This window comes from Lissotriton vulgaris, chromosome 4_1 (assembly GCF_964263255.1).
Source record: "Lissotriton vulgaris chromosome 4_1, aLisVul1.2, whole genome shotgun sequence".
NCBI classification, from domain to species: Eukaryota; Metazoa; Chordata; class Amphibia; order Caudata; family Salamandridae; genus Lissotriton; species Lissotriton vulgaris.
The window spans coordinates 202126433-202152791 of record NC_141691.1 but is presented as its reverse complement, the minus strand read 5'-3'; the positions used below and the strand labels follow the sequence as shown (position 1 = coordinate 202152791).

General features: G+C 48.9%; 1 protein-coding gene and 1 pseudogene across 2 annotated transcripts in view; one reads left to right on the top strand and one right to left on the bottom strand.

The window, feature by feature from the left end:
• The window catches only part of STAG2 (STAG2 cohesin complex component), a 1316830-nt gene that overhangs the window by 527791 nt on the left and 762680 nt on the right, over positions 1-26359 (top strand). For both annotated transcript variants that reach the window (XM_086918500.1, XM_086918501.1), the window contains one exon: positions 20008-20115. In XM_086918500.1, the coding sequence (XP_086774626.1) occupies positions 20008-20115 (108 nt within the window). The remainder of the gene's footprint in view (positions 1-20007; positions 20116-26359) is intronic.
• Positions 22064-23756, bottom strand: LOC147718561 (uncharacterized; annotated as a pseudogene).

Below are 26359 nucleotides of genomic sequence, written 5' to 3'. Positions count from 1 at the left end.
TTGACTATCCTGGAAGAGGCCACTCATTATCCAAGCAAGCAGTTGCAAGTTGGCTGTTAGCCTGCATCATCTTTTGTCACTCTGTCATCCACTTCAGAGCAGAATGCGATCCCATTCCACTAGAAGTATGGCGACAACAGTTGCAGTGCCTTTACAAGACATTTACTGTGCAGCCCGGTAGAATGGCAGGCATGCTTCACCAAGCACTACTGCCTGTATGTGAATTCAGCAGTTGGCTAATTACTGGGGCAAGCACTATTATGCCAGCTGCTTCAGAAAAAGTTGAGCCTAATTTCCCACTTTATTCAAAGCATATTAATTTATGGCGACTGTCATACATGCATATGAATCTATGAAAGATTCTCTGATGAAGAAGAGATTAGTTACTTGGAACTCGTTCTCAATTGTTGGTATCTTGTTGGTTGCAACCCACCCCCTTTGTCAGAGGCTCTGTATCTTTTATCCTTCTTACTGGTGCTGCAAATTCTGACGTGTGGTGGCCCTTATGGAAAGTAGAGTTTGTTGGGCTTATCGCCCTTTAGTACTGTTTACTGATGTGTGATGTTACTGAGGATTCCCAGCCTGACTGGGAAGGATTCATGCATCTTTGTGTATACAAGATACCAGTGATAGTACACTGGTGATATTTTTAAGTAAATCATTTCTTCTCCATCATGGGATCTGTATTGATGGTGAGGCACTGAATAGTCCTGTCCATGTGAGTGATCCTGGAGCACCTTAAATCATAGATCAAATATTTCCCAGAAAACAAATGTACTTATTTATAGAGCACGTTTAACCCTTTCTCTGCCCAGATGTTTAACCCCTGTGCCGAAGCTTTTTAAAAGCATTGACAATAGCTTTCTCAAGCATATGCACCTCCTTGGTATCTTTGTGGCCCAATCTGTCCCACTTATTGGTGCAAACCCTTAAATATCTTTTTACAATTCAATTCAAATAATCTTTATTTCGATCATAAAAGATCATAAGATATACAAATGGATTTTCATCATTTAAGCAGTTAAAACCATTATGGAGTATACTATACATTTTAAAAACAATTCCCCAAATTCATAGTTGCAGTCTGCTCGCTAGAATAGCGCTTTACTTAAAAAGAGGACGAAACGATATCAGAACTAATATGCAAGACAATTAGGAAAAAAATATTCACATAACTATGGTGTCCTTAATTAATTTTGTCCGTAATCGCCACATTGCCATCAGAAATTTTGCCATACGAACACTGTTGGTTCAAGCCCAAGTTCTTTAAATAAGGGACCAACCAGTAACTCCTAATTCTGCTATAGGCTCTACAGAACAGGACCACGTGGAGATCACTTTCCAGTTTGTAATTACAGGCTGGACACACCCCTGAATCCAGATAGCCGGCCCAGGATTTAGTAAGGGACCTCAGGGGGAGAGATCCATACCTCCATTGCATGTAGATCTTACGTACGGACACAGGTGCCATACCATCTAGTACGTGTTCGTGGCTATATGAGTCTTTCACCTTGATGAATGTGTCGGTTAGGGATCCTTCCCGGGTGGAATTCAAAGATTTCTGGAGCATAACGCTGTAGAATAAATTTGAGAGTGCTTTTCTAGAAAGCCTTGCAGACGCAATTTCCGACTCAGTCCATAGCTCTGGGACTCCGAGGGTCGTGCACATGTCCCTGATGTACTTTATCCAGGGGATTTTGGTGTTGTAGGTTGATCTAAGAAGTTCCTGCAGTTCATTTCTATAGTTTATCAGATCCTGACTACTCCACAAGCGCCTCCAATAAGTCAGGGGTTTAAGGCCCAATTCCTCGGTGATTGGTCGTAATGCCAGATCCATTCTTAGGGGGAGAAGCGGAGTGCTCGGGGGAAGTGCAGCTAATTGTCTTATAAAGTTGTTTTCTGCAACCTGTATGGTGTATAACGGAATGTGTCCCCAGAGCTCACCCCCATAAGTGATACCCCCCCGGGCTTGAGCCTTGTAGATATGGATGGCAGGTACCAGTGGTCGGAGAGGAGATTTTTTAGCAACTCTTGTAATGGCGCCTGCCCTTTGGACTAATTTTGTGGTTGCTTTTGTTTTATGTAGCAGCCATGTCCGGTTCTGGTTAAGGGTTATGCCAAGGTATTCTATTACATGAACCCTTTCCAGAGTTGTGGTTCCTAGGCGGGGATTTGGGCAGTTATGGGGTTTGGGGTTGAGAATCATGAATTTTGTCTTTGAGGGGTTTATTTCCAGGCCCCTTTCGTTACAGAACCCCAAAAACCCATTCAGGACCCTCTGAAGCCCCATTGGCGTTTTCGACAGCAGCAGGGTGTCATCCGCGAACATTATCGCTGGCACCCTGCTGCTGTTCAGTTGTGGAGCATCAATGTTAGGGATTCTGTTCAGGTATTCAATCACCCCGTTCACGAATAAGCAAAACAGGGTCGGCGCCAATATGCAACCCTGCCTTACCCCTCTGCGAACGGGGAACCTGTCCGTCAGCCTGCCCCCTCCATATCTAACTCGAGCGTAGTTGTCAGTGTGCAGTCTGATTAAGATATGGAGAATATCTCCTGGGACACCCAACTCAGCCAGCACCTCCCACAGTTTAGCCCGCGGGACCAAATCGAAGGCGGCACGAAGGTCTGCAAAGACCGCGTACAGTGTCCCGCCTTCGATAAGTACCGTCTTCCAGTAGATAATGTTCAGTCTGAGTATTTGGTCGAATGTGGAGACTCCTTTTCTAAATCCCGCCTGAAGAGGGCTTAAGATGTCTGTCTCCTCTATCCAAGTTTGCAGCCTGTTGAGTATTAATCTGCCAAATAGCTTCTGGGAGACATCAATGAGGCTGATTGGGCGGTAATTGGCTGGGAGCAGGGGCGACCCCTTTTTGAAAATCGGGACCACCTCTGCCCCCAGCCAAGTATCTGGTATTTTCATTCCCCCCAGCACCGTGTTAAATAACACTAGAAGGTAGGGTGCCCAGATTCCAGGTTCCTGCTTCAATAGGTCGCCCGGGACCCCGTCCAGGCCTGGTGCCTTTCCCGAGGACAGCCCTGCTATCGCCATCCTAATCTCTTTTACAGTAAAGGGATCAGAGGTCTGTTTATCAGGAATGATGGGTAGCGATGGCTCTGTCCCACCATCCTCTAGCGAGTATAGCAGCTGGAAGTGTTTTTGCCAAACACTTGCAGCAATGTTTGGTTCCATTGCCGGGGGAAGATCTCCACAGCCGTGGTTAATTATTCTCCAGAATTTACGGGAGTCTCTTATTGCTAAGGACTCTGAGAGATTCTCCCAGTGCCGCACATCGCACTCTGTCTTGGCGTTGGCTATAAGTATTTTATAAGCCCTCCTTCTGGTGCGGATCTCTTTCCTCGGGTCTCCTGCTTTTATAATCGATAGGAGGTCACGTTTTGCATCTCGGCATGATGTGTTAAACCAAGTGCCTTTATGCCATCCCTGAGTTCTAAGTGGTCTGGTGCAAAAGAGGTCAGCCTCAAGCTTTTTAATTAGGTGCTCGTGTACCTGTGCGAGATCCTTGCTAATTTCCTTCGTGGAATCTGAGTTCCATAGGTCAAAAGCCTCCTCTATAATAATCCCAGCGTAGAGGGTAGCTAGCTTATCTTCGCTGGAGGCAAGATTTTCCCATCCTATCCTCCTCCTATTGTTATCTAGGAGGTGTCCCTCTCTGGGCTTTTGGTCATTTGGCGCCCTCTCCTCCATACAGGGGCTGACATAGTCTAGTTCTAGAGCATTGTGATCGCTGTCCTCTCTAGATGTTACTCTGAAGTCCACCACCCTTTTCCAGGCATGCAACTGTACCAGAAAGTAATCTAATCTAGATTCCCTCCCGATTTTATTGTACGTACATTTGCTCGGGATGTCGGACCCGATGCGACCGTTGCAGGCTCTCAAACCGTAATTGAGAGTAAGTGTGTTTATCTGTATGGCTAGTGGTGTCCATGCTCTGGGAGGGGGAGCCTCTGTTGGAGGAAACTGCCAACTTAAATCCTCCTCTAGGGAGTGTCCATCAAGTAGACCAGTTAGCGGCTCAAAATGTGAGTTAAAGTCTCCTCCTACTAGGTAAGGAATACCTTCTGGGATGGTTTCTAAGAGACTGGACAGTGCCTCAATGGTTTTGGAGGTGGCAGCTATGGAAACTGGCCTGGAGTAGACATTTATTACAAGTAATTTGTGAAGTCCCGGCCATTCGAGAAGAACAGCCAGTATGTCTTTCGAATCCACGGTATATCGTGAAGCTGTACAGCCTAGATCCGAGGCCACCCAGATTTCCAAGCCTCCGGATGGTCGACCTCTCCCTCCCCATGTAGCTTGTATCGAGAATGTCTCAAAACCCCTATAAATAAGCTCCTCCCTTGCCCAGGTCTCTTGGAAGAGGCAGACACTTTTAGAATTGATTAATTCAGCCCATGAGTCAGAGTCTATTTTATTGGCCAGGCCTGCCAGGTTCCATGAAAGCAATTTTAATGTATGAGGGACATGGTGCCTATTCCCCTTCGTGGTTTGGTTAGCCATTTGGTTTGCGTGGACTGTTCGAGATGTTCTCCGTATTGGCCCTTGTCCCCTGCATGTACCCTCTAGGTTTGTTCCCCTTTCTACTCTCTGTTGTAAAATTCCCGAATTACTAGTAGCAGAGTGCTCCTCCCCATGGATGGAGTTGGGGGGGTTTTGACCGTCATCGTCAATAGTTAGATGTATCGTGCCCTAGTGTTTGCATGGATGCCCTTTCTTCATATGCCAGCTGTCAATCCACCATTTCAAGGCAGTCATATTGATTGAAGGTCGGTAGAAACGGTGGCTGGTAGTATCTAGGGGGCCAGGGTACTTCTCTTTCGAAACCACCCCTTCCCATTCCTCTTCTCTTTACAGTCTCCCAACCTTGGGGGTCATCATAAGTTGGCGGGTAGGCAGATGCTATTCGCATTTGGTTATAGGGGATTCTCCTCCCTCCCTGGTTTCCCCCCAAATTTCCCAGTGATTCATGGTGGTGTCCCCATCTCTGGTCGTTGGGTATGTGAGTATTAGTCGGATAGAAGAACGAAAGGGGGAGTGGGTGGATGTTATTTCCCTCATCTTCTGGAAAGGAACCACAAATATAGGAGACTGTTCCTGGTTCTTTAAAGCTGACCAGTATACAGTCGTCACTAATTGTTTTAGGTGTCTTTCCTACCCACGAGACTCTTCTTACCATGCGAATATCGCTGGTCATACCTCTGGGAAGTGGTCTGTATGTGGATAACCAATTAATTACTTTATTTTTTAATGAGGCCCCTGTCTCGCTTGCAGCCGGTTTTAATTCAGGTGCCCCAGCTAAGATAACGGTATATGCAGCTACCTCTGGTGGGAGATTTACAGTTACTGTTTTTTGTGGTTTTGACAAAGTCTTATTGGAATCCTGGGATTTTTGGTTAGTGGTTGATGAAGGTTTCAGTGCACTTGTGTGATGTAACTGGGAATGGGTAGTATCGGTGACTGCAGGTGTTTGCTGTGCGCTGAGGGGTTGCTTGTGGGAATCACCCACTGGGGTAGCTGATTGAGGTAGTTTGGCCTTTGAGTTGGGTAATTGGGCATTGGCTGGTTTTGGGTTTTTGGTGACAGTTGATGATGTTGCGGCCTCATTGTTTTTAACAGGATTTTGAGGCTCAGGGTTCTTTTTATGTTTCGGAACTGTGCTGGAGGCTATGGCACAAGCAACCCCAGATTTCCAGCTATCCATAAGCTGTAAGGCAGTTTTCTCAATTTTAGTGAGTCTCGCTTCTATTTTGATCAGGCGAGCTTCTAGGGGACTTAAGATTGACTTGAGCAGGTTTCCTATGTCTGCTAGTGTGATGTCTTCTTCGGCTGACTCGATGTTATATTCTATTACGGGAGGTGGCGGTTCGGTAGTAATGTTGCTAACTGAATCCGAGAGAGGGCCCTTTGTTGTCGCTGGTGGAGAACTATCTTGTGTGGTATTGTCGATGCTAGATTTATTGTGCGTTACACCTGCCTTTGATTTTTTCGCCTTCCTTTCCCTGTGGCTCTGTTTCCCCATTTTCATTTTTTGTATTGCACCCTCCCTTGCACCCCTCACTGTGTTTGGCAACTCTGTTGTATCTGGGGTGTTTGTTGCAGATTCTTCCCTCGGTGGATTAGAGCTTTGTATGGTTAGTTCCGTTTCTTCTCCCATATTTATAGTCATTGAAGGTTGTGTAATTTGTGTCAGTGGGAGTAGACTCATATCTTTGAGGTCACTTAGGGTTCCCTCTGAAAGATCTATACTGATAGGTGGCTGGTCCCCTCCACAAGCTCCAAGCTGCGAGCTGTCTATATTGAGTCTTTCCTCAGGGGTTTTTGCCATCGCTAGAATAGCCATAGACGATCTCCTGACCCACTCTATTTCTTGGGAAATGCGTCTTTCTAAGACAGTGATGTCCTCAATCAACAGAGATCCCGCCTTTAAAAAATAATTGTCAATTTTACCTTGGGCAGCAGCGGGCGTCGTGGGTCCAGTGACAGCCAAATTAACTTTGCTCCTAGTCTCCATTTTACTCATGGTTTATGATAGGTCTTAGGGATGCGATAAGGGGCCAGATGATGGAATTAGGTGGAGAGGCAGAGAGGGACAATCAAGATTTACGGGGGAGGCCCGGTCCGGTCTCTTCCGTTCTCGAACGGCCTCAAACGGCCCGCTCTTTGCCCGGTCTTCCCCCGCGCACGTCCCGCGTTCGCGCAAATGGGCGGGGTTAAGTAGGAGGAGGAGTGGGCGGGAAAAGGCAGCAGGTGTGCGCGGTGGCCTGGCGCAATCACCTGTGGGCCTCGCAGTCCCGCTCCCGCTGGAGTAGTCCTCTGAATGTGCACGGGGTCAGGAAAACCCGGAATGGAGCACGCCGGCTCCCGCTGTCGCAGACAGTTCCACTGAAGCAAACCGTATGGTTCAATCAATCCGAAATCCCGGGCTTGGCAAGAGTCGACTTCGAGCGGCATCCTGAAGATATGAAAAATGTGTGTATATATTTGTTTTAACAGATGTGCTCAATATTTAGTTTTACTTCTCTAATGGACATACATAAATTCTTTAGCGCTAACTAAGGAAATGTTTGGTATCCAACATTAAATATATCTGGGTTTTCTAGCGAATGTAGTCTGCACAATGAATTATGCAATTTTAGCACATATCACCAACTTGTGATGATTACATTTTTGAAATAACACAACATTGTATTTTCTAATTCTTTGTTAACCTAGGAACCTATATCTCAACCATACTTCCCTTGCTATAATTGACTCGCCAGTTGAACACTTTGAACATGACATTTGTCAGATTTTTAGCAATGTTGTTTCCAAAACCTGTATCTGTTGTAATGCTTTAGCGCGGCACTGTATGCTTTACTCCCAACTTTGTTCCGCTGAATCTCTCCAGTGTTCGGGGTACTAGACATGTACAGGTTTCTTTATGGGGTTAGGGTGCTCACTGACAATAAACTGGATTTAGTGCATTTTGGAAATTTGAAATACAATTACATCTTAAATCCCAGTATAGGGTACCTGTCATATGTTCACAGAACTCACTCCTGGACTATATGGAAACATACAGCAATATGCTTTTAACATCTGCACATCATAAGGTTTCTATCTCTGGGTCCCCATACCACGTGTGCCTTGATTGTCTGCCTGGGAGAAGGCGCCGAGGATGACATTGAGATTTTCAATACTCTTTTATTTTTTTTCCTGAGTATGGTCATTTCCTTCAACCTTCTGCACACAGAAATATATACTAAGGTGTGCTTAACACCTGTGTCCTTTAGGTATTCTGTGTGTGGCTTTGAGTAGGGAAATACATTGGACACAATGGAATGTTTTTGATAATGGAAATTCCATGGCTGATGTGTGCAGCATTTGGGGGCAAGTACAGCCAGCACCCATGGCAACCTCACCAGCCATTGTACTATCTGAAAAATAATGACATAGAGAAAGCCACTGTGGCGTGGCTTTGGGGGGAATCCAAACTGGTTTTATTGCTCAATGCCCCCTGAAAATATAAACCCAAAGAGTAAAAACATTTTTTTTTTTTTTTAATTGGTTATTCCTTTTCCTGTGATGAAAAACACCAGAAATGAAGGCTCACACCAAAAGGCCTGGTATCTAATGTTTACACATTTTTCTTGATAAAACTGTATTCTATTTGTGGACTGAGCCTCTTGTAAGGGGCACAAATGTCAGAATTATAACCATTTAAATTCCATATTGACAATTTTAGGTGGATTCCTCACCTGTATAATTCTAGACAGCAGATTTGACCTGAAAACTTACAAGCTTCAACATCGCAGTTAGGGAGCATTGGCTTTGTATCTACACCGTAAGTTATCAGGTCACCAAGGCTATATGGCCCCCATCCGGGCAGTGACGTCAGTTCTATTTCTTCTGTGTCTTCATTGTAGATCTGGATCTTGCTTTATAGAGTTGTTTTCCTCACAAGAAATCATTTTCTGCAGTAGCTCCTAGAGTTAAGGATTTAAACCCTGTAGGGACAGAGAAAAGCAAATATCTATCACTAACCCACACTCAATCTACATTTGATGTCTTGGTACAGAACTTGACTCCCAGTCATGGTAATCCTTTCAGAGTGCATACGAAGACCATCAAAGAGCTGGAGGCAAAAGCTCTTCACGTCCAGGCACTAGGAGCTTCGTTCCAGGCCTCTCTAGATCACACTCCATGCATTTTTCTAGTGGTAAGAGAAGAAAACACAAACACTTCAAAGGTAAATTCCCCCGTCTATCTCAATTTCCAGCAAGATCTGTCTTATCTGAACTGGAACCTTTACAGAGGAGCTGGCTGATTTGGCTCGGACTGGCTTCACTTTAGACCAGAGCTCCCCACCGATCTACCCAACCCACTGAGTTACCAGCCCCAGCCTTAATGGAGTTCTCAGCCAGATCCGGTGATATTTCTCAATGCGAAGTTTCCCTTGTCGCCAGAGTCTCCACCCCTCTCTGTGTGTCTTGGACCCATGTTGTCGTATGGACTTCCAATGTTCATGCCACTAGGCTGCATCTCACCAGGACTGACACTGGCTCGCCCACCTTTCGACCAAGGACTTCACTATGCTGTGGTGCCTGCTCCTCCTAAACCACCACAATCGCCTCCACAGCCGTCACCAACTTCTGTCTCGGTGTCAGTCCCCGAATTCACACAGAAGCAAAGGTCGGAAAGAGAGGGGCAGTGGTTACAAGATAAGGAAGATTACAGACAAAGGATTCATGACATTTTCAGATCTGACTCTGACCCTCTGAGCTAAAGTGCTTTAGGTGATGATGACACTAGCAGACTGGGCATAGTGGGCTGGCACTTTTGAAAGTGGGCTTTGCAGTAGGACATCCCACGCCAGAAGTGATGTCTTTCTACACCGTGTTTAAAAAAGTAGCTGGAGTATGGGATTTGCACTGTTCTCAGTTGGTTGACCCATGTGAGTTATTCGAAACTTAACATCTGTAGTCTAGACCTAGTACATACAACACAAGAAGGGTTCTTGAGCGCCTTAAAGAAGGGTTGCATGGGTTCTGAAGAGGAGGAACAATGCTGTAAATTCTTGATCAATAATTTAGTCCCCAAAACGGCCAGAGGCAGGGGGCAATTCTAAGACTAAAGGGGCCTTCCACTAATCAGAATGGAAAGAGATTTTTCAAAGGAAGGATTTAAGACCAATAAATGTCTAACCCTTATTTAAAGACCAAACCACTGTCAGAATGTCAATCCAAGTGTAAATCATTTATGGAATCGGAGGAAGCATCAGAAACAGCCTCTCCAACAGTACCACTCTGGGTCCTGAAACCCAGAGATTGACTTCTATTAGGGAACAACATCCACACAAACCTTCAAAGAACAGTCCCCCACTGCCAACGAACAGAGGAAATAGGAAGTGGATAGGAGGATAACATCATCCTTTGAATCAATGCAGAGTCAAAACAGAATCAAAAGGTCTAAGGCAATAAAACCTGCGCAGTCAAGACTATTGAGGCCAGCAGGGATAAGGGCCATAGGCAACGAAGAGGATGAAAGACCCAAAGGCATCTTGGGGATTGGGGGCAGACCAGAGGAAGGCCGAAGGAGGGCGAACATTGATCAACATGTAAGAGGGGTAAGCACCAGGTGTTTAGAAGGCAGGAAGATCATGCAGCAGCACTGAAACATGCAACGTGCCTCTACCCACTGGGCAGGAGCAGAGTCAAAGGACTTCAGGCTGGAAAGGGAACAGTTGGGTGGGAGTAGACCGATGCCTCTATCCAGGGGATAGAGGTGTATCAATCATCAGAAACAGGTCTTGACCACATACCCATCTCCTCGGAATCACCCAAGGAATTCACCTGGTGCAGGACATGGTCGGACTACAGTGCCCAAGAATCGCAGATCCTTTTAAGACATCCAGAAAAGTAAGACCAGACATGTGCAAAAAGGAAATAGATACGAAAGCTAGTTTAAAGCCAGGCAACTAAAGACCAATGACTGCCTCAGCAAATATAGAATTCTGAGGGGAGCACCACAGATCCACATCAAAAGGTGCTGATTAAAAGAAACTAACTTCAGCACTCTGGGTAGTCCCTAATATGTGTAAGCATTACAAACTAATGGGTTAAACTGCGACACGCCAAAGGACCTGGACATAAGTTGAAGAAGATAAAGGGTGGTCTTGATGGCCCTTCTTAGATTGACCACAAAAGCTGTGTATCCCAAATCTGTTGGGTCTTTCAGTAAACAGTTTGAACAAATTGGTAAATGAGTGAGAAAATATATTTTTCTCTACACATTAGAGAGAGAACAGAACGACAAAACTGCTTATTTTTTTTGGGATAAAGTTTTATTTTAAATAAGTACATACACAGCAATGAGAACACAGCCAACTTTTGCACAGCGAGCAGTACACAAGATTGACAAATAAAGCGGGGGGAGTAAGCCCCCCACACACAAGTCCGATTAGGAATAACAAGTGACAATGTCCACGAGCATGTCTATAAGGACGCTTCAAGAAGTTCAGTCTTCCATCATCACGACCCATTTACCCCACACCCTTTGAAACTTTTTAGGGCAGCCACGGGCAACATTCATGGGGCGTTCCTCCACTGCACACCAATCTACCCCTCTGCGCCAACGTGTCATGGAAGGGGCCAACGGATCCAGCCAAAGGGCTGCAATATATCGTTTAGCTACCATCGGAGCTGTGGTGAGACAAAGCTTCTCTGTCCTGTTCCCGTCCAGACCATCTGTAACTCCCAAGAGTATGTTCATCGGGACCTTCCAGCACAGGACCTCAGTAAGATCAGCGGTCACTAGCTCCCAGTAATGCGCAACGTTGGGACAGAGCCATACGATGTGATAAATCTGCTTGAGCCAGCGACAGCGGAGACAGAAAGCATCAAGTCGGAGCCCAGAGCGATAAAGGCGCGACGGCGTAAGGTAGGCCGCGTGCAAATAGTATACTTGAACCAATCGGAGCCGCGTAGAAGCTGTAACTATTTTAGGGGCCATCAGCGCATCCCTCCAAGCAGCATCATCTAAAGGACCAATCCAACCCTCCCATTTATCCCGGAGAGAGGAAAGGAAGTTGGGGGTGTTATTTGTGAGGGAACGATAAATGCAGGAAATTGCCCCCACCCCCACCCCCACCCCCACCCCCCCTTCCCCAAATCACTGGTCATAACCTGTGCTTCAGGTGGGCTATATTCGGGCAAGAAGGTTCCCTCTGAAATGTGTGTATCAAGTGCATGGCACTACTGAAGATAGCAGTAGAACTGAGAGGCATGGAGGGAGAACTGGGTCTGTAATGCTGAGAATTCGCGAATGTGGCTCCCGCGCCAGAAATCTCCCAGCTGGGAAATTCCAATAAGGTCCCAGGCTCTAAACCCAGAGAAAGTGGCGACGTCTTTGAGCTGTGTTCCGCACCACAAGGGGGTCTATTGAGTTAATCTACCCGACCAGCGGGTGTGATGCAGGGTGGCTCGCCGTGCCAAAAACACCCCACGAGTAACTTCCGGCCGAGTGTGGGGGATGGCATTGCCGTAGAGCATCCCTTGAATACCAGAGCAACCCAGCGCATGCAGTTCCAGGCGGTAAGCCGGATCCGCCCAACCACCATTGAACCAGTCATGTACGGTAAAAAGCCTAGTCTCCAGATAATAGAGATGAAGGTTCATCATTCCTAACCCCCCATCAAAGGGCGGAATCCTGCATTGATTAAGGGACAATCTCTGCCTTCGACCCCCCCACAGGAATTTAGTGGCCAAGCCATCCATCTCACTGAACCAGTACCGTGAGTAGACGAGGGGCATCTTTTGGAGCATATAGAGGAATCTGGGCAGGACCATCATCTTGAAAATAGCGATCCTGCCCATGAGATTCAGTGGCAACATATGCTATCAAAGGAAGTCAGCGCAAACCTGCTTCACCAGAGGGCTGACTTTGAGAGACCTTGTGAGCGCAGGGAGGAGCGTCACCCAGAACCCCAAGTACTAGAATGACTGCCGCTGGAGAGGGAGCGAGGACTGCCAATCGAAACACTCTCTCGACAGATGAAGAGGGACCAGAACCGACTTGGCTGCATTCAATCTGAGACCAGTGACCCGATCGAAGAGGTGGAGTGCTCGGAGACATCTGGGCCCTGAGCAAGCTGGGACCGACAGAAAGATCAGGACGCTGTTAGCATAGAAGGCCATCTTATCTTTCCCCAGACCAGGCCATTGCCACCCTGTGAGGAGCTGGTCCACGCGGATGAGAGAAGTAAAGGGCTCCATTGCGAACGCAAAAAGAAGTGGCGAGATGAGGTAACCTTGCCTCGTGCCTCTCCCAATGGGGAAGAGGCACGAAAGGGCTCCATTAACCATCACCTGGGCCCGCGGCTTTCAGTAAAGGGACTTGACCAGATTGCGAAAGGGGGCCCCAAACCCCATCTCCGCTTCCAGATACCACCAGTCCACGGAATCAAATGCTTTCTAGAAATCCATGAGTAGCAACGAGAGATAGGGAGTCAGTTGTTGTCGGTGTGCCAGAGCAAGGTAGAGCAGTCTAAGGCAGTGCCTCGTACCCCGGTCGGGCATAAAGCAGCATTGGTCCATGTGGACCAATGTGCTCAGGCGGGGGCGTATGCACTGTGCCAAGATCGAAGCAAAGATTTTGAGCTCCGAATTGATAAGGGAGATAGGGCGGTAATGAGATCAGTGGACAGAAGGGGGCTGAGACTTAGGAATCACCACAATGGTGGCCAGATCAGTTTCAGGACGGAAGGAACGGCGGTCTGCCGCCTTATGGTACAGTGCCAGGAGATGGGCGATCAACATGTCCCAGTAAGATGCGTAGAACTCCTGTGGGGGAGGCTGTCTGGTCCCGGCGTCTTACCCGCCGCCATGCGGGAGATAGCATCATTGATTTCTTCCGGAGTAATCGAGAGATCAAGGTTTTCTGCTTCAGCGTCGGTGAGGGGCAATCTTTCACTCCGACGGAGCTCCGAGAGAGCGAGGTCTGGAGGTTGGACAGAGTACAAAGAAGCATAGTATGAAGCAAAACATTGAGCCAACTCCGTGGGGGCCTGATGGATAAGTGGCTAAGTGGTGGAGGAGCTTCATATTTTCATCTCCCCACCCATACACTCGCGCCACAGAAGGACCTCCAGAACAGCTTTGCGGACTCCATGGAGGCCTGTCTGAGCTTATCACTTGGAAATGCGAGCCTCCGATGCTGAGCTTGGGCTTCCAGGAGGATGAGCTGGGCCTCCTGTTCCGCACGTTGAATTTTAAGTTGGTCTTTGGCAAACCCGCGTATAGTTGCCTTGGCGGCTTCCCACAAGGTACCAGGGGAGCCTTGGTTATCGGCGAAGTAGTGACGCAGTTCGAGCCCCACGTGCTTCCGGAAGTCTTTATCCTGGAGAAACCAGGAGTTAAGCCGCCGGACTGGGCGTGAAGAAGCCAGGAGACTACCCAGGCACATTGAAACTGGGGAATTGATCCGATATGCCTCTAGGAAGGATAGTGATTTCCTGGATCAACCGTCAGTCCAGGGCTGGAAGAAACAGATAATCTAACCTGGCCTGTGTGTGGTGGGCGACCGATGTGTGCGTGAACATACGAGTAGCCGGATGCCAGAGTCGCCAGGCGTCTCCCAGGCCCAGAGTCGCGGCCCAGTTCGAAAGGAGTGTGGAGTGGGAAACCCGTGAGACGGAAGGGACTGTAGCAGAATCAAGGTCCGGGTTCATAACCGCATTAAAGTCCCCCCCCCCCCCCCCCCCCTCCCCCCAACTACAGTGGTCCCCGAGGGGCAGGACGGCTATTAGTGGAGCAAGGTGCCGGAGCGTGGATACCAGGAGAGAAGGGGGAGAGTACACGGCTATCAGGTTCAAGGGTTGGGTCCCAATGTTCCCCTCCAGCCTAACAAAGCAGCCTCCGGGGTTATGTATTACTTTTCGCTCATCAAACGAATGTGCGCGGCGCAGCAGAACTGCCACCCTGCGAGATCCCCGGGTAAACCCTGAGTGCCAGACCCCACTATGTCCATAGCGTGCCAGAAAGGGGCATCTGTTGCCTACCAGGTGGGTCTCCTGTAGCAGAAATATGTCCACATTGTGTCGCTGGGCATACCGCAGGACTGCAGTACGCTTAACCTTATCTTGGAGGCCGTTAACATTCCATGACATAATATGAAGTGTGGTGAATTAGATTGTTTGACATGGAGAGGCTGGTGTGATGGCCGGCCACCCAGCACGCGCAGAGAGCATAGTGGTTCAAGCACGTGGGGTGCAAGACATAGAATGACTGTCGGTCGCTGTGTGGATGTCAGTGAATGAGGCAATAGTGCTGGCATAAGAACAAAAAACAAACAAAACTTGGGACAACGGTACCCCCGCCCGAACCCAGCCCCCACCCTATACTTCAGGAACGGAAGCATCTGTCGCCCTAACAGTGGAAACTAGCAAAAACCAAACTAACACGCTCAGGACTGGAAAACGTGGAGGACCCCTCCTCTTTGCAGGATGTGCATAGTTAAGTCTGTCTTGAGTTGGAGCAATGATGAGACGAGTCACCTTCTCCGGCGGTGGAGCCAAGCCCGGCAGGCAGAGACAGGCTCATGCGGGGTCCCTGATGAGCATCGGGCTGTGCGTCAGGTCCGTATCGGGGAGGTCCAGGGGTGAAGGCCGGGGTGAGGTGTTCCCAGGATCCAAGCGGCCCAATGAACCAGACCGCTGCACCCCCGAAGGTTCTCCAGAAAGCGCAGTCGGCTGCTGAGAGGAACCTGATCGGGCCCGCCGCAGGCCATGTCGTCGCCGTGAGCAGTTGCATTGAGGCTAGGGGCCAGGATCCCCCCGGATGCCAGACCCACCAAGCATTCCGCCAGATGATGGGTGTCGGTCTTCGGCCTGCAGGGGACGTTCCTCCGTGGCCCAAGTTCAAGCCTCCTCAGGGGTATCGAAGACTAGGGTCCTGTTGAAGAACACCACTCTTAGGCTTGCCATAAAAAGGAGCCTGTACTGTATATTGAGGACACACAGCTTCCCCAAACGAGCGACTTTGACCCTGGACCACCCGAGTATAGTCAGGGAAGCCCATGACGGAATGATGTTCATAATGAAGACACTGCTGCTTGCGGGCCTCGGTCAAGATGGAATTGCGGTCTTTGAAATTAAGAATTTGCATGATGATGGGCCTGAGGGCTGCCCCTGGAGGCGGCCTAAGTGCAAGGGAGCAGTGTGCTCGCTCACCATGGGGAAAGGGAGCTCTCGGTGACCCACGCGCGAAGCCAACCTTCCAAGAAGTCTGCTAGGCGACCCTGCTCCACCCCCTCCGGGAACCCCAACAGGCGGAAGTTGTTGCGACTGGACCTATTTTCCCCTTCTTCCGCCCTCCGATGCAGTTCTCGTGTGTGAGACTGAAGCCAGGTGACTTGCTCCTTAAGCTGCTGGACCTCATCATCCACAGTGGATATGCGCGACTCGGTCTCCCTAATCCTGCTGGCCACCTCATTCCTCAGATCTTGCCGGATAAGGGTGATGTCCACTCGAACCTCTGCAAACTTGCCTTCCACAGAGGACTGCGAGGCATGTATTGCCTGAAGAATAATTGTCAGATCCGCAGGTGTTGGAGCTTCCCTGTCAACTGTTCATCCCCCCGAACTGCCCCGGCTTCTGTGGTGGTAAAACGGTCCATTTTGGTCTGAGTTGCCGGGGTCTTTGCCGCCCTGTCACGACCCATGATAGTCATCCAATGAAGTCTGAACCCTACCGTTCCTTCAGTCTCTGCGGCGCGGGCCACCAATCAAGAGCAAAGGATGCAGTCAAAATATGTATCAGCTCAGCCACTCCCGAGGGGGTCCCAATGCATGAGCAAGATCTCCGCACCTCGGGCCCTGGACCACGCCAGGCTCCCACAGGCTAAAGCAAGACAGTGGGGTGGTGGAAGGAATGCCCAGGTAGATGCGCAATGGGTGAAGGCAACCGCTCTCCTCTGGGTCATGGTCGCAGCAGGGGGCAGTGCACTGGAGGACCTGCCCAGATCCAGCAGCCAGGACCACCGAGTGGAAGGATCTGGAGACCCCAGCAGGTGCACAAAGACAGATCAGGAGGAACCAAAGGGGGCCAGCCAACAGAGCCTAATACCGCTCGATGCGTGCTGTTGAACAGCCAGCACATCCGCGCCGCAGCTCCTCAGAGGAAGGGCAGTGATAGCTGATGCGCAAGTGGCAAGGAAAAACCAGGATACAACAGGCCCAAGGACTGCACCCGATAGACAGGGCAACCGGGGACAAGGGCATTGGAGGGCCCGCTCCAGGAGCCCCGCAGGAGAGGCAGGCAGCACCTCCTCACCAGTCCGAAGTAGTGACGCAGACTCAGCAAGTCGGTAGGCAAAGTACCAGGGCCCGGGAGGTCGGACCCACAGCAGAGGCGGGAGGAGCGACAAGCCAAACCACTTGTAGATCTTCTGTGCTCAGATCACGCAAGCGGGCCAGGTGCACGGGGGGGACGGTCACTCACAGCATTCCCAGAACCCCCCCCCCCCCCCCCCCCCCCCCCCCTTTCCCCCCCGGTTGCCAGGACTCACTGCTCCTCAAGTCATCCAATTGCCGGGCCTGCGCCTCTTCTAGGCCGTCACCCAGCATCCAGGGCCTCTCTCAGCCCCCGCCGCCCGGTGCAGCAGCCGGTACCATGGCAACGCAGCAGGGGAGCCAAAGTGCAACTGTAGGTATCTCCGTCAGAGGGGGCCGCAGACCGAACAAGGCCCTCCCTCGGCCACTGCCCAATTCTTCAAGGCCCAAGCACCGCCACGCCCCAACCCTCGGACCCGACTCCCACCGTCCGAAGTGACGGCCTATATTATGGGAGCCCCACAGGGGATTCACAAATGTCCCGCCAAAGAGGTCGCAGATGCGAGCAGGGGTTAGAGGGCAGCCTGTTGGTAGCTCGTCCCCACGGGGGCCGTATGAGCACACCAAAACCCAGCCACAAATGTCAAGCCGTAAATATCTCCGATGTGGGCGGTGGTCAGAAGGCATCCCGCAGCTTGTGTCATCAAAGGGGGACCGCAGGAGCAGCCTGGTGTATCCAGGTCAATGGCAGGCAGCCGACCTCCTCTGCAGGCAACAAGGAAGGAGCAGACTGAGTCAAGGCCCTCCCATAGGCCACTGCCCAACCTCCAAGGCTCAAGTGCCGCCGCACCTTGTTCCCAGGACTAGGCCCCTGTCGTCCGGTTCGATGGCCGACATGATAGGAGTGCAGCAGGAGTATCTCCAGATGTCAGTCACAATTAGCTCAGCCACGGGCGGGGGTCAGGAGGCAGCCTGTCTGCAGCACTGCCACGGGGGGGGGGCGTAAAAGCTGCGCCGTCACTGGGAGCAGCAGGAGCAGCAGCGCCGCCACCGGGGGTCCAGAGGAGCAGCGCCGCCCTACAGTTGTGCCAAGCTCTGCGGCAGGGAGCCGACCTCCACTGCAGCATGGAAGGGGCAGACCGAGTCAAAGCCTTCCCGTAGGCCACAGCCCTATTTCAAAACTAGCGGCAGCGCACCCTGCCGTCTGAAGTGACGGCTGATAGGATGGCAGCGCCACGGGGAACCCACCACAAACGTTGCAGCCTCGGGCGGAGGGCAAAAGGCAGCCTCACGCCTGTGATTACCACCACAGCAGGGGGCCAGCGGCAGCCAGTCTGCGGCGAAATCACTGCCCGTAAGCAGGCGGCGTCCAGACCACCACAGCACTCTAGAAGCCGGCCGCTGCCCAGGGACCTCCCAGGCCGGTGCAGAGATAACTGCCAGAACCCAGGCAGATTAATCCCTGGTGACAGGTCGTGAGTGGGAAGAAGGTGCGGCTGCCAACTTAGAAGCGAGAGCCGACTGGAGCTTCAAGCGATCTCAAAGTGCTGGTGCCCAGAGTCTCAACAGCCAGGACCACAGCCAGGTAGGTGGGCGGAGTGAGGGCGCCAAATTTCAAGGCCAGAAGGCAACTAGGATGAGCAAATTACGGGCGGATAACGGAGGGGTCCAGGAGCACACTCCAGGTGCGACCGCCATCTTAGCCTGCCAAGCCATGCCCCCCACAAATGTTTATTTTAAGGGAAGAAATCACCTTTATAGTATTTTTGCATAGCAAATACGTAATATGTATAAATACAAACTACATATCAATCAACGGTTGCTCTAAAAGGGTGCTAAGAAGAGTGTTCATGTGCAGAGTGAATCTTTGTGTATTGTTTTGTGGTTCTTATCCACTGGTACTCACTTTTTGTGGGTTTCTAGGTACCTGGCTGTTGAGAAGGGGTCTTGTATTGAGCGTGGGGGCTTGGGATTTGCTCTGGTTTACCTGTACTTGATCATATTCTCTCTGTTTATTTTCTGGAAGTAGTGGTGTTTATTCCCCCCCCCCCAGTCCCCCCCCCCCCCCCTCCCCAGTGCATGTCTTTTGTGATGCTGTTAGTTTTTTGCCTTGTATCGTGCTAGCTTGTTCCTTTCTGTGTAGAATCTGACCCCTGTGTACTATTGTTACTTGGTTCCTGGTGCTCTTTGTAGGGGTTGTGATGGTATTCATGCAGTGTTGGACCCTTACGTGCCTTAAACAGTGGTGGTTTCATTTGGGCTTGCTACCATTCTCAGTGGTTATTTAGAACTAGTGCTCTGCTGGGGTTTCTGGTGACTATGGTGGTTCTGCCTTTGGTTTTTTTGTCCTTCTGTTGCTTTGTTGATGCTGTTCCTGATTGTCTTCTGTTTGGCTTTTGTGTTTTGAAGATGGTATTTTTCTAGGTGGGGTTTCTGTCCTGTCCTATTTCCTGTTTTTTGGTCATCTATTCTCGAACCTACCTCTTAGGGGGGCGGCTTTGGTACAGGTTAATCAAGTGTAGAATCTGCTAGTAGAAATATCCTTGAGAGCAAAGTTACTCACTTTTGATAAGTCTGTCTAGAGGATAATCTGTCTACCTGCAGATTCCTCACCCTTAACACCAACTGTGGCGTTAAGAGGTGTGGCGCAGCGGCCAGGGCGACTGACACCGGTCGCTGGGGATCACGGTTCGATCCCCGGCACCGGAGGCAGGGGTCTGCCCAGCACCATGTGACTCTGGGCAATAGTTTGCTTAATCTTTCCGACGGCCCCCAGCGCCGGGATGCCTACGGGTAGCTGTGCGCTTTACAAATACTGGATTTTACATTTACTTTTGCCCTATGATAGAATGGGGAATGACCGCCAGCGCACCATCGTTTTGAGTAAGCCAATGCGTCACGTGTTGGTGAAAGCACTACTTCAAGGTTCTGAATCCGGTCTGGTACCCAGGAGGATTCATGAAATGAGGAATCAGCAGATAAATTCAGTATCCACTAAATTGAACTCTTTTTGAAAGATGTTGAAGTAAGGTTGCTTAAAAAAACTGTTTAAAGTGTAATTTATAAATGAATGAAGACTGTAAAGTTTGATTTGTTGTACATTTTTTTAATTTGAATTTTGTTTCTTTATTCTTAACAACTCAATAAATGTTTTTTTTTTTTTTTTACTTTTTCCTTAGAAGCAGCGATGAAGTTTTGACTGCTGAGGACTGTGAAAATGTTTACCATCTGGTTTACTCAGCTCACCGACCAGTCGCTGTTTCAGCTGGAGAGTTTCTGTATAAAAAGTAATAAAGCAAAATATTTCTATAACTAGTTTAGAATCAAATCATGGTTGACCCTGTTGTAAATGAGGAGTTGAGACCTCCATACTTGCAGTGTGTTAATCTCAAATCGCAGCTTTGGAGCCTCTGAAGTTTTCTGCTCAGTTTATGGTTTTGTTCTGTTTGGCCATTGAACGTGTCTATAATTTCTGTTGACCGCTCTTGCCACAAAAATACTCTTGAAAATCCTATTGACTGTTAAACCTTCAATTTTGTTTCTCAGACTTTTAAAATGGAAGGCAGACCTCAACTATTTGATGACTATTATGTTGGCTTTGAAGAGGTTGTACCCCACTCTAAGAGAAACCGAGTTGCATTGGTTTTACAATGAAATGAGCCATATGACTGCAAGTGACAAACTGTATCGCATATTATGCTCTCTAGTAGTGATCATACCACACTTTGATGGATGTGTAGATCATGTATTTTTTATTTTTTATTTGCATTTCAATGCTTCTCCGAAAGCAGTTGCTAGGTCATTTTGATATAGATAGTAACTGACCCCTGTGCACTTAACCTTCTACATCACCATTCAACAATGGTTTTCCTGATCACTGGGTGTGTTTTTCCTGTCTGATTCAAAGACCTAAAATATTCCCCATTACCAAGCTTGGAATGCTAGTAAATACTTAACATTGTACTTTGTGCTTTGCATGAATCTATTGGTATGACCTGAACTACAGTGAATGAGCTAGAGAGTCTTTGAACTGCACTTATGCTACAAAATACCATAACACGGGTCGTTTTCCATGTGTTGAATGAAAAATGGAACAGCTAGTGCTCTACTCCTAAAACTATTTCCGGTAATCTATCAACAGCAGGCAATATTTTTTCTTAACTTCTCGCTTGTACATTTCTCATTAATCCTTTTTTATTTATTTATAGCTTTTCATAATATAACAGCATCAAACAGATGTCCATTATAATTACAGTACAGAATACAGAGCATCAAATTGGTTCAGTGTCATAGCCGTAAGTTGGTATAGTCTCATCAAAAGCAGTTTGGTTACATAGCAACACAGATCGTACAGGTACATATTAAACAATACCATCAATGTTAATGTTAATGTTAATGTTAAGCTGAATTTATAAAGCACACTGACACCGGAGGTTTCCTGGCGCTGAGATTGTGATTGGGGTAGGACTGAGAGCTAGTGGGAGTTCGAGAAGAGCCAGGTCTTTAAGCTCTTTCTAAAACTCAGCAAAGTGTCAGAAGTTTTGATGTGTAGGGGGAGGGAATTCCACAGCTTGGGTGCCAGGAAGCTGAATCTCCGGCCACCCAGTTTTTTTAACTTGATCGCCAGGATTGTGAGGAGGTGAAGATGGGCAGAACGGAGGTTACGAGCCGGGCAGTGTGGGTTAATGAGGGATTTCAGGAAGGCCGGGCACTTGGTCTGCCGAGCCTTATAGATTAGGCATCCAATTTTGAAGGCAGCCCTTTGTTCAATGGGCAGCCAGTGCAGCTTGGACAGAAGGGGTCTAGCAGATTGCCATTTAGGGGTTTTGCAGATGAGTCTTGCTGCCTGCTTCTGCACCATCTGGAGGCGATGGAGCAGGGACCTGGGTAGGCCCCAGTGAAGAGAGTTGGAAAAGTCGAGATGGGAGAGGACAAGAGAAATGACGATTTGCACCAGGGCCTCATGGGAAAGCAGGTGAGAAATGTTTCGGATTTTACGTAGCTGGAACATGCTGGCTGAGATAATGGCTCCGACGTGGGTTTTAAGAGAGAGGTCATTATCAATAGTAACGCCCAGACTTTTTACCACACTCGACGGAGTGGGAGCAGTGCCCAGCTCGTCTGGCCAAAATTGTGGCCCCCAGTGTGCCGAGCTAGTGCCAGGCAGGATGAGTTCCGTTTTCTCCGGATTTAATTTGAGCTGGTTGGAAATCATCCATTGTTGGATGTGCAGCATTACTGCCTGGAAGTTAGATACGGCATCAAGGGTGTCTAATGGAAAAATAATCTGCATGTCATCTGCATAATTGAGGACAGTGCAGTTCCAGTTACTTAGTGAATGAATTAACGGTCAGAGGTATAAATTAAAAAGTAATGGTGAGAGGGAGGATCCCTGAGGGACTCCACAGGTGGTGGGTACCTGGGTTGCAGTGAAGGGGCCTAGATGGACTGTTTGCACTCTGCCAGAAAGGAAGGACTTAATCCAATCCCGTGCAGGGCCCTGGATACCCGCCTGTCCGACACGGTGGAGAAGGATGTCATGGTCCACCGCGTCGAACGCGGCCGAGAGATCCAAAAGGACCAATGCCTGTAGGGACCCTCTGTCGGCATTCTCCCGAAGAGTATCAATGATTTTTAGAATAACTGTCTCAGTAGAGTGAGCTGGTCTGAAGCCGGCTTGGTTAGGTTCCAAGAAGCCAGAACTTTCTATAAATGCCGACAGGCAAGTTGTCACATGGGCCTCTAGAAGTTTAGAGGTGTAAGGTAGGAGGGAGATGGGCCTATAATTGGCAGAATTGGCGGGGCCAGCTCCGGCTTTTTTTAGGAGGGGAACTAGTATGGCCTGTTTGAACACAGAGGGGACCGTACCAGTACTTAGGGAAGTGTTCAAAAGGGGGAGAATGCTATTGGGTAGAGCTGAGAAGACTTCCCTAAGGACCGGGGGAGGACAACAGTCCTTGGGAGAACCAGATTTAATACGAGTTGTGAGCTCAGTAAGAGTACTGGGGGTGATAGCTGGGAACTGAGTGAAGGTGCAAGGGTTGTGAGGGGCGGAGTCTGAAAGACTAGAAGAAACGGAAGGAGAGATAGCGTTCTTGATGTCAGCGATTTTCTGAATAAAATAAGTATTAAGCGCGTTGCAGGTGTCTTGGGTTGGAGCCTGAGAGGGAAGTACTCTGTGATCCGATGAAAAATCATTCATGATTTTAAAGATTTCTTTGGATTTGTTGCGGGCTGAGTCGATTCTTTCAGAGATATGTGAAGCCTTAGCTTTAGTAATAGCGTTTTTATATTCATTGCGGGCCCTCACAAACTCTGCGCGGTCCTCCTTGGAGTAACCCTGTCTCCAGTTGCGTTCAAGGTGGCGTAACTTTAATTTTTGAGCTAAGTTCCTCGGAGAACCAGCGATGGGAATTGCCAAACCTAGTTTGAGCAAATCTGATGAGAGGGGCGAATTTGTCACTGCCTGATTGCAGCCAGGTGGTTATTGCGTTTTCCATAGTCGATACCAGATGCTGGGTTAATGATGGGGCGGGTGTTGGCCACTAAGTCAAGAAACCCCTGGGAGTCGTAGGAGTTCCATTTACGACATTGTCCACCAGGAAGGGTAGGGGCCTTAATGCTCTCTTTGATTGTGATGGTGACCTCTATCAGGTGATAATCTGACCAGAGACAAGGGGAGATGATTGGGCGAGACAGGGCGAGGTTGTGGGTCCAGACATGATCAAGAATGTGGCCCTTGGTATTGGTAGGTAGGGTAATGTGTTGTCAAATTCAGACTGGTCAGTGTTTCATAAAGCTCAGTAGCGTGAGGCCCTGCTAGGTCGTTGTCGTACCAATAATTGAAATCGCCGAATATGGCGATTCTAGAGTTATGAGTAAGCAGGTCAGCTACCTGTTCGCTCAAGGATAAGGGGAAGGATGGCATCGACAAAAGGGGGGCGATAGAGTAGTACATGTGCGAGGGCACCACCTTCAGTTTCCAAGCTGATGACTATGTTATCTGTACCAGGTAAAGTAAGCGAAACGGAAGTGAGAAATCTGAACTTTTTATGAATAATGGCCGCTACACCGCCTCCGGGGCGGTTCAAAGGACGATTGACATTAAGGATGTAATAGTCTGGAGGAAGGGCAGCTAGAATATCCGGATGGGAGTCCGGGGTGAGCCATGTCTCGGTCAATAGCAGTGCATCAGGTCTATCCGTGGTGAGCAGGAGGAATAGGTCAAGCTGGTGTTTCACCATGGAGCGAGTGTTGAGGTAGAGCACTCGAAGTTGTGTATCATTGCTTGATGCCTGTGGGGGCGCTTTAGAGTAGGGATGGATGGTACTATGGTCAGCTCGGGTATATGGGCCCGGTGGGTATTTTGAGATGTCCAGAAGCGCAATACGCTCGGACACACCTGGCTGTAACGGAGGGATAGAGTGCTGCAGTTCTCTAAGTGCAGTTGCTGAGTAGGTAGTGAATTGGCCAGGGTTCCTGGCCCCTGGGCCCGGGCGGGCGCGGACGGGCGAAGACGGGCTTGTCTTTGGCGCGCCGCCGGCGCGCCCGCTGCGCCCGTCCGCTGCGCCTCCGGGTTAAGAGCTCCATTTTGTAGTAGCCGAGGGCAGGAGGGCGGGAGGGGCCTAGCGCTAGACTGGTGTCCCTGTCGAAGCTCCTCACGTAAGATGGCGGCCCCCCAGGCAGCGTCCAATCGGCTGCTGGAGGTGAGGTCAGGCAAGGAATGGTAGCTAAATCAGCCCTAAAGTGACTGAAAATGTTCCGGTTTTGGGCAGCAATAGAACCGCTAAGGTGCGGCGGTATGAAGGCAGGTAGGGGACAATTTAGTCAATGCAGGAAATGTCATCAGTCAGGCAATTTAGCTAAAAGGCAGTAAAAGGCCCCCAAATGTCACGCGGTCTAGAGGCTCTTGGTAGTTCTTCCCCATAACAGAGAAGCTGGTCTTGGCAGTATGCAATATCTTTCAGCCAATGCGGAAATCGTGGTGCTGGTCTACCGTCCCTGTGTATTGAAACTCTGCGCTTGACCAATAATAGTGCCAAAGCAACCAGTTTGCGATTACATGCTTTAAGGTGCATCACATTGCCCAGAAGGCAAATGGTTATATTACAAAGTAAAGGTTCCCCCACCATATCTATTAATGCTTCAGTTACTTTCCCCCAGAATCCCGCTACTTTAAAACAGCTCCATGCTAGATGATGAAAATCTAAAAGCACTACCCCACATCGCCTACAGCTACTAGAGTCCCTCAACCCATATTTATAAAGTTGCGCTGGCGTATAGTACATCTGATGAACATACTTATAGTGAATCAGGCGCAAATTTCCATTTGCATTGAATTACCCAGTTAGTTCACAACATGTGTCCCATTCATCTTCAGTCAGTGCTTGCAGCAATATGTCGTTCCATTTACCCACCGGGCCCAACTCCCATTCACTTCATCTTCCTGCTAGGTATTCTATAAGTGTGTAATAATTTTAGCCCAGGATTGTGTGACGTAGACGTGCTGTAGCGCCGCAAGGGCAGGGGGTTCAGTAGGAAAACAGGGATATAAAGCTTTAATTGCTGCTCGCAGTCTACCGTATAAAAAGGTGGACATAACAGACCCGTCCCCATCGCTTGAGAAGGCTTGAGCCCCAATGAATACACCATCTGGAAATACATCCCCAATAGTGCGCTTACCTGCAGTTTGCAAAATGTTTAGTGACCCTGCTTCACGCCACACTTATCTTTCCATGGTGGAGCAGCGGCATTGCTGGCACGTATAGTGGCAGCCGCCGCGCTAGTTTCCCAAGTTCCCTCCAAGCGTGATTTGTGCATTGCACCGTGTCAATCTCCTCTTTCTCAAAGACCGTAGTGTCATTGACCACCATTGCTTTCAGTAGTATTGGGTGGACAGCACCCGCCTCAACCGCCACATGTGGTGTGTATGGCGGCGCACTCTGCCAATACGATGCATATTGGGCTTGCGCGCACAGATAGTATAGCTGCACGTCTGGCACTCGGAACCCACCTTTCTCATAAGGAAGCGTCCGCACTTCTCACTTAATGCGTGGCTTTCCTTCTCAAAACCAAGGTGATCAGTATCCCACGCAGTGTAGTAGAAAAAATTTGACGCAAAATAATGGGTATATTAACAAATATAAAAATTTCGGGAGGACTACCATTTTAAGCACTGTATCCACCTAGTGACTTGGTCTTCAAGACGAGCTATCGCAGTCCCATAGTTCGTGCGTATAACAGTTTGTGGATCTTTATGAACCCAGACTCCCAGGTATTTGACAGGCTCGTAACTACATGACACTGGGTATTCTAATTGCACTCGTTTCGTACAGTCTGTTAAGGCGAACACAATTGACATTTTCCAATTTATGCCCAGACCTGAGTGCCATTCAAATCTAATGTATTCCCGTATAAGTTGCTCTAAGTGTATCTCAGGTTTGCGTACATACAAGACTATATAGTTGGTGTAAATAGACACCACCAATGGTTGCTGATGAAAGCGTAGCGCTGCTTGTGCATGCCGTTGCC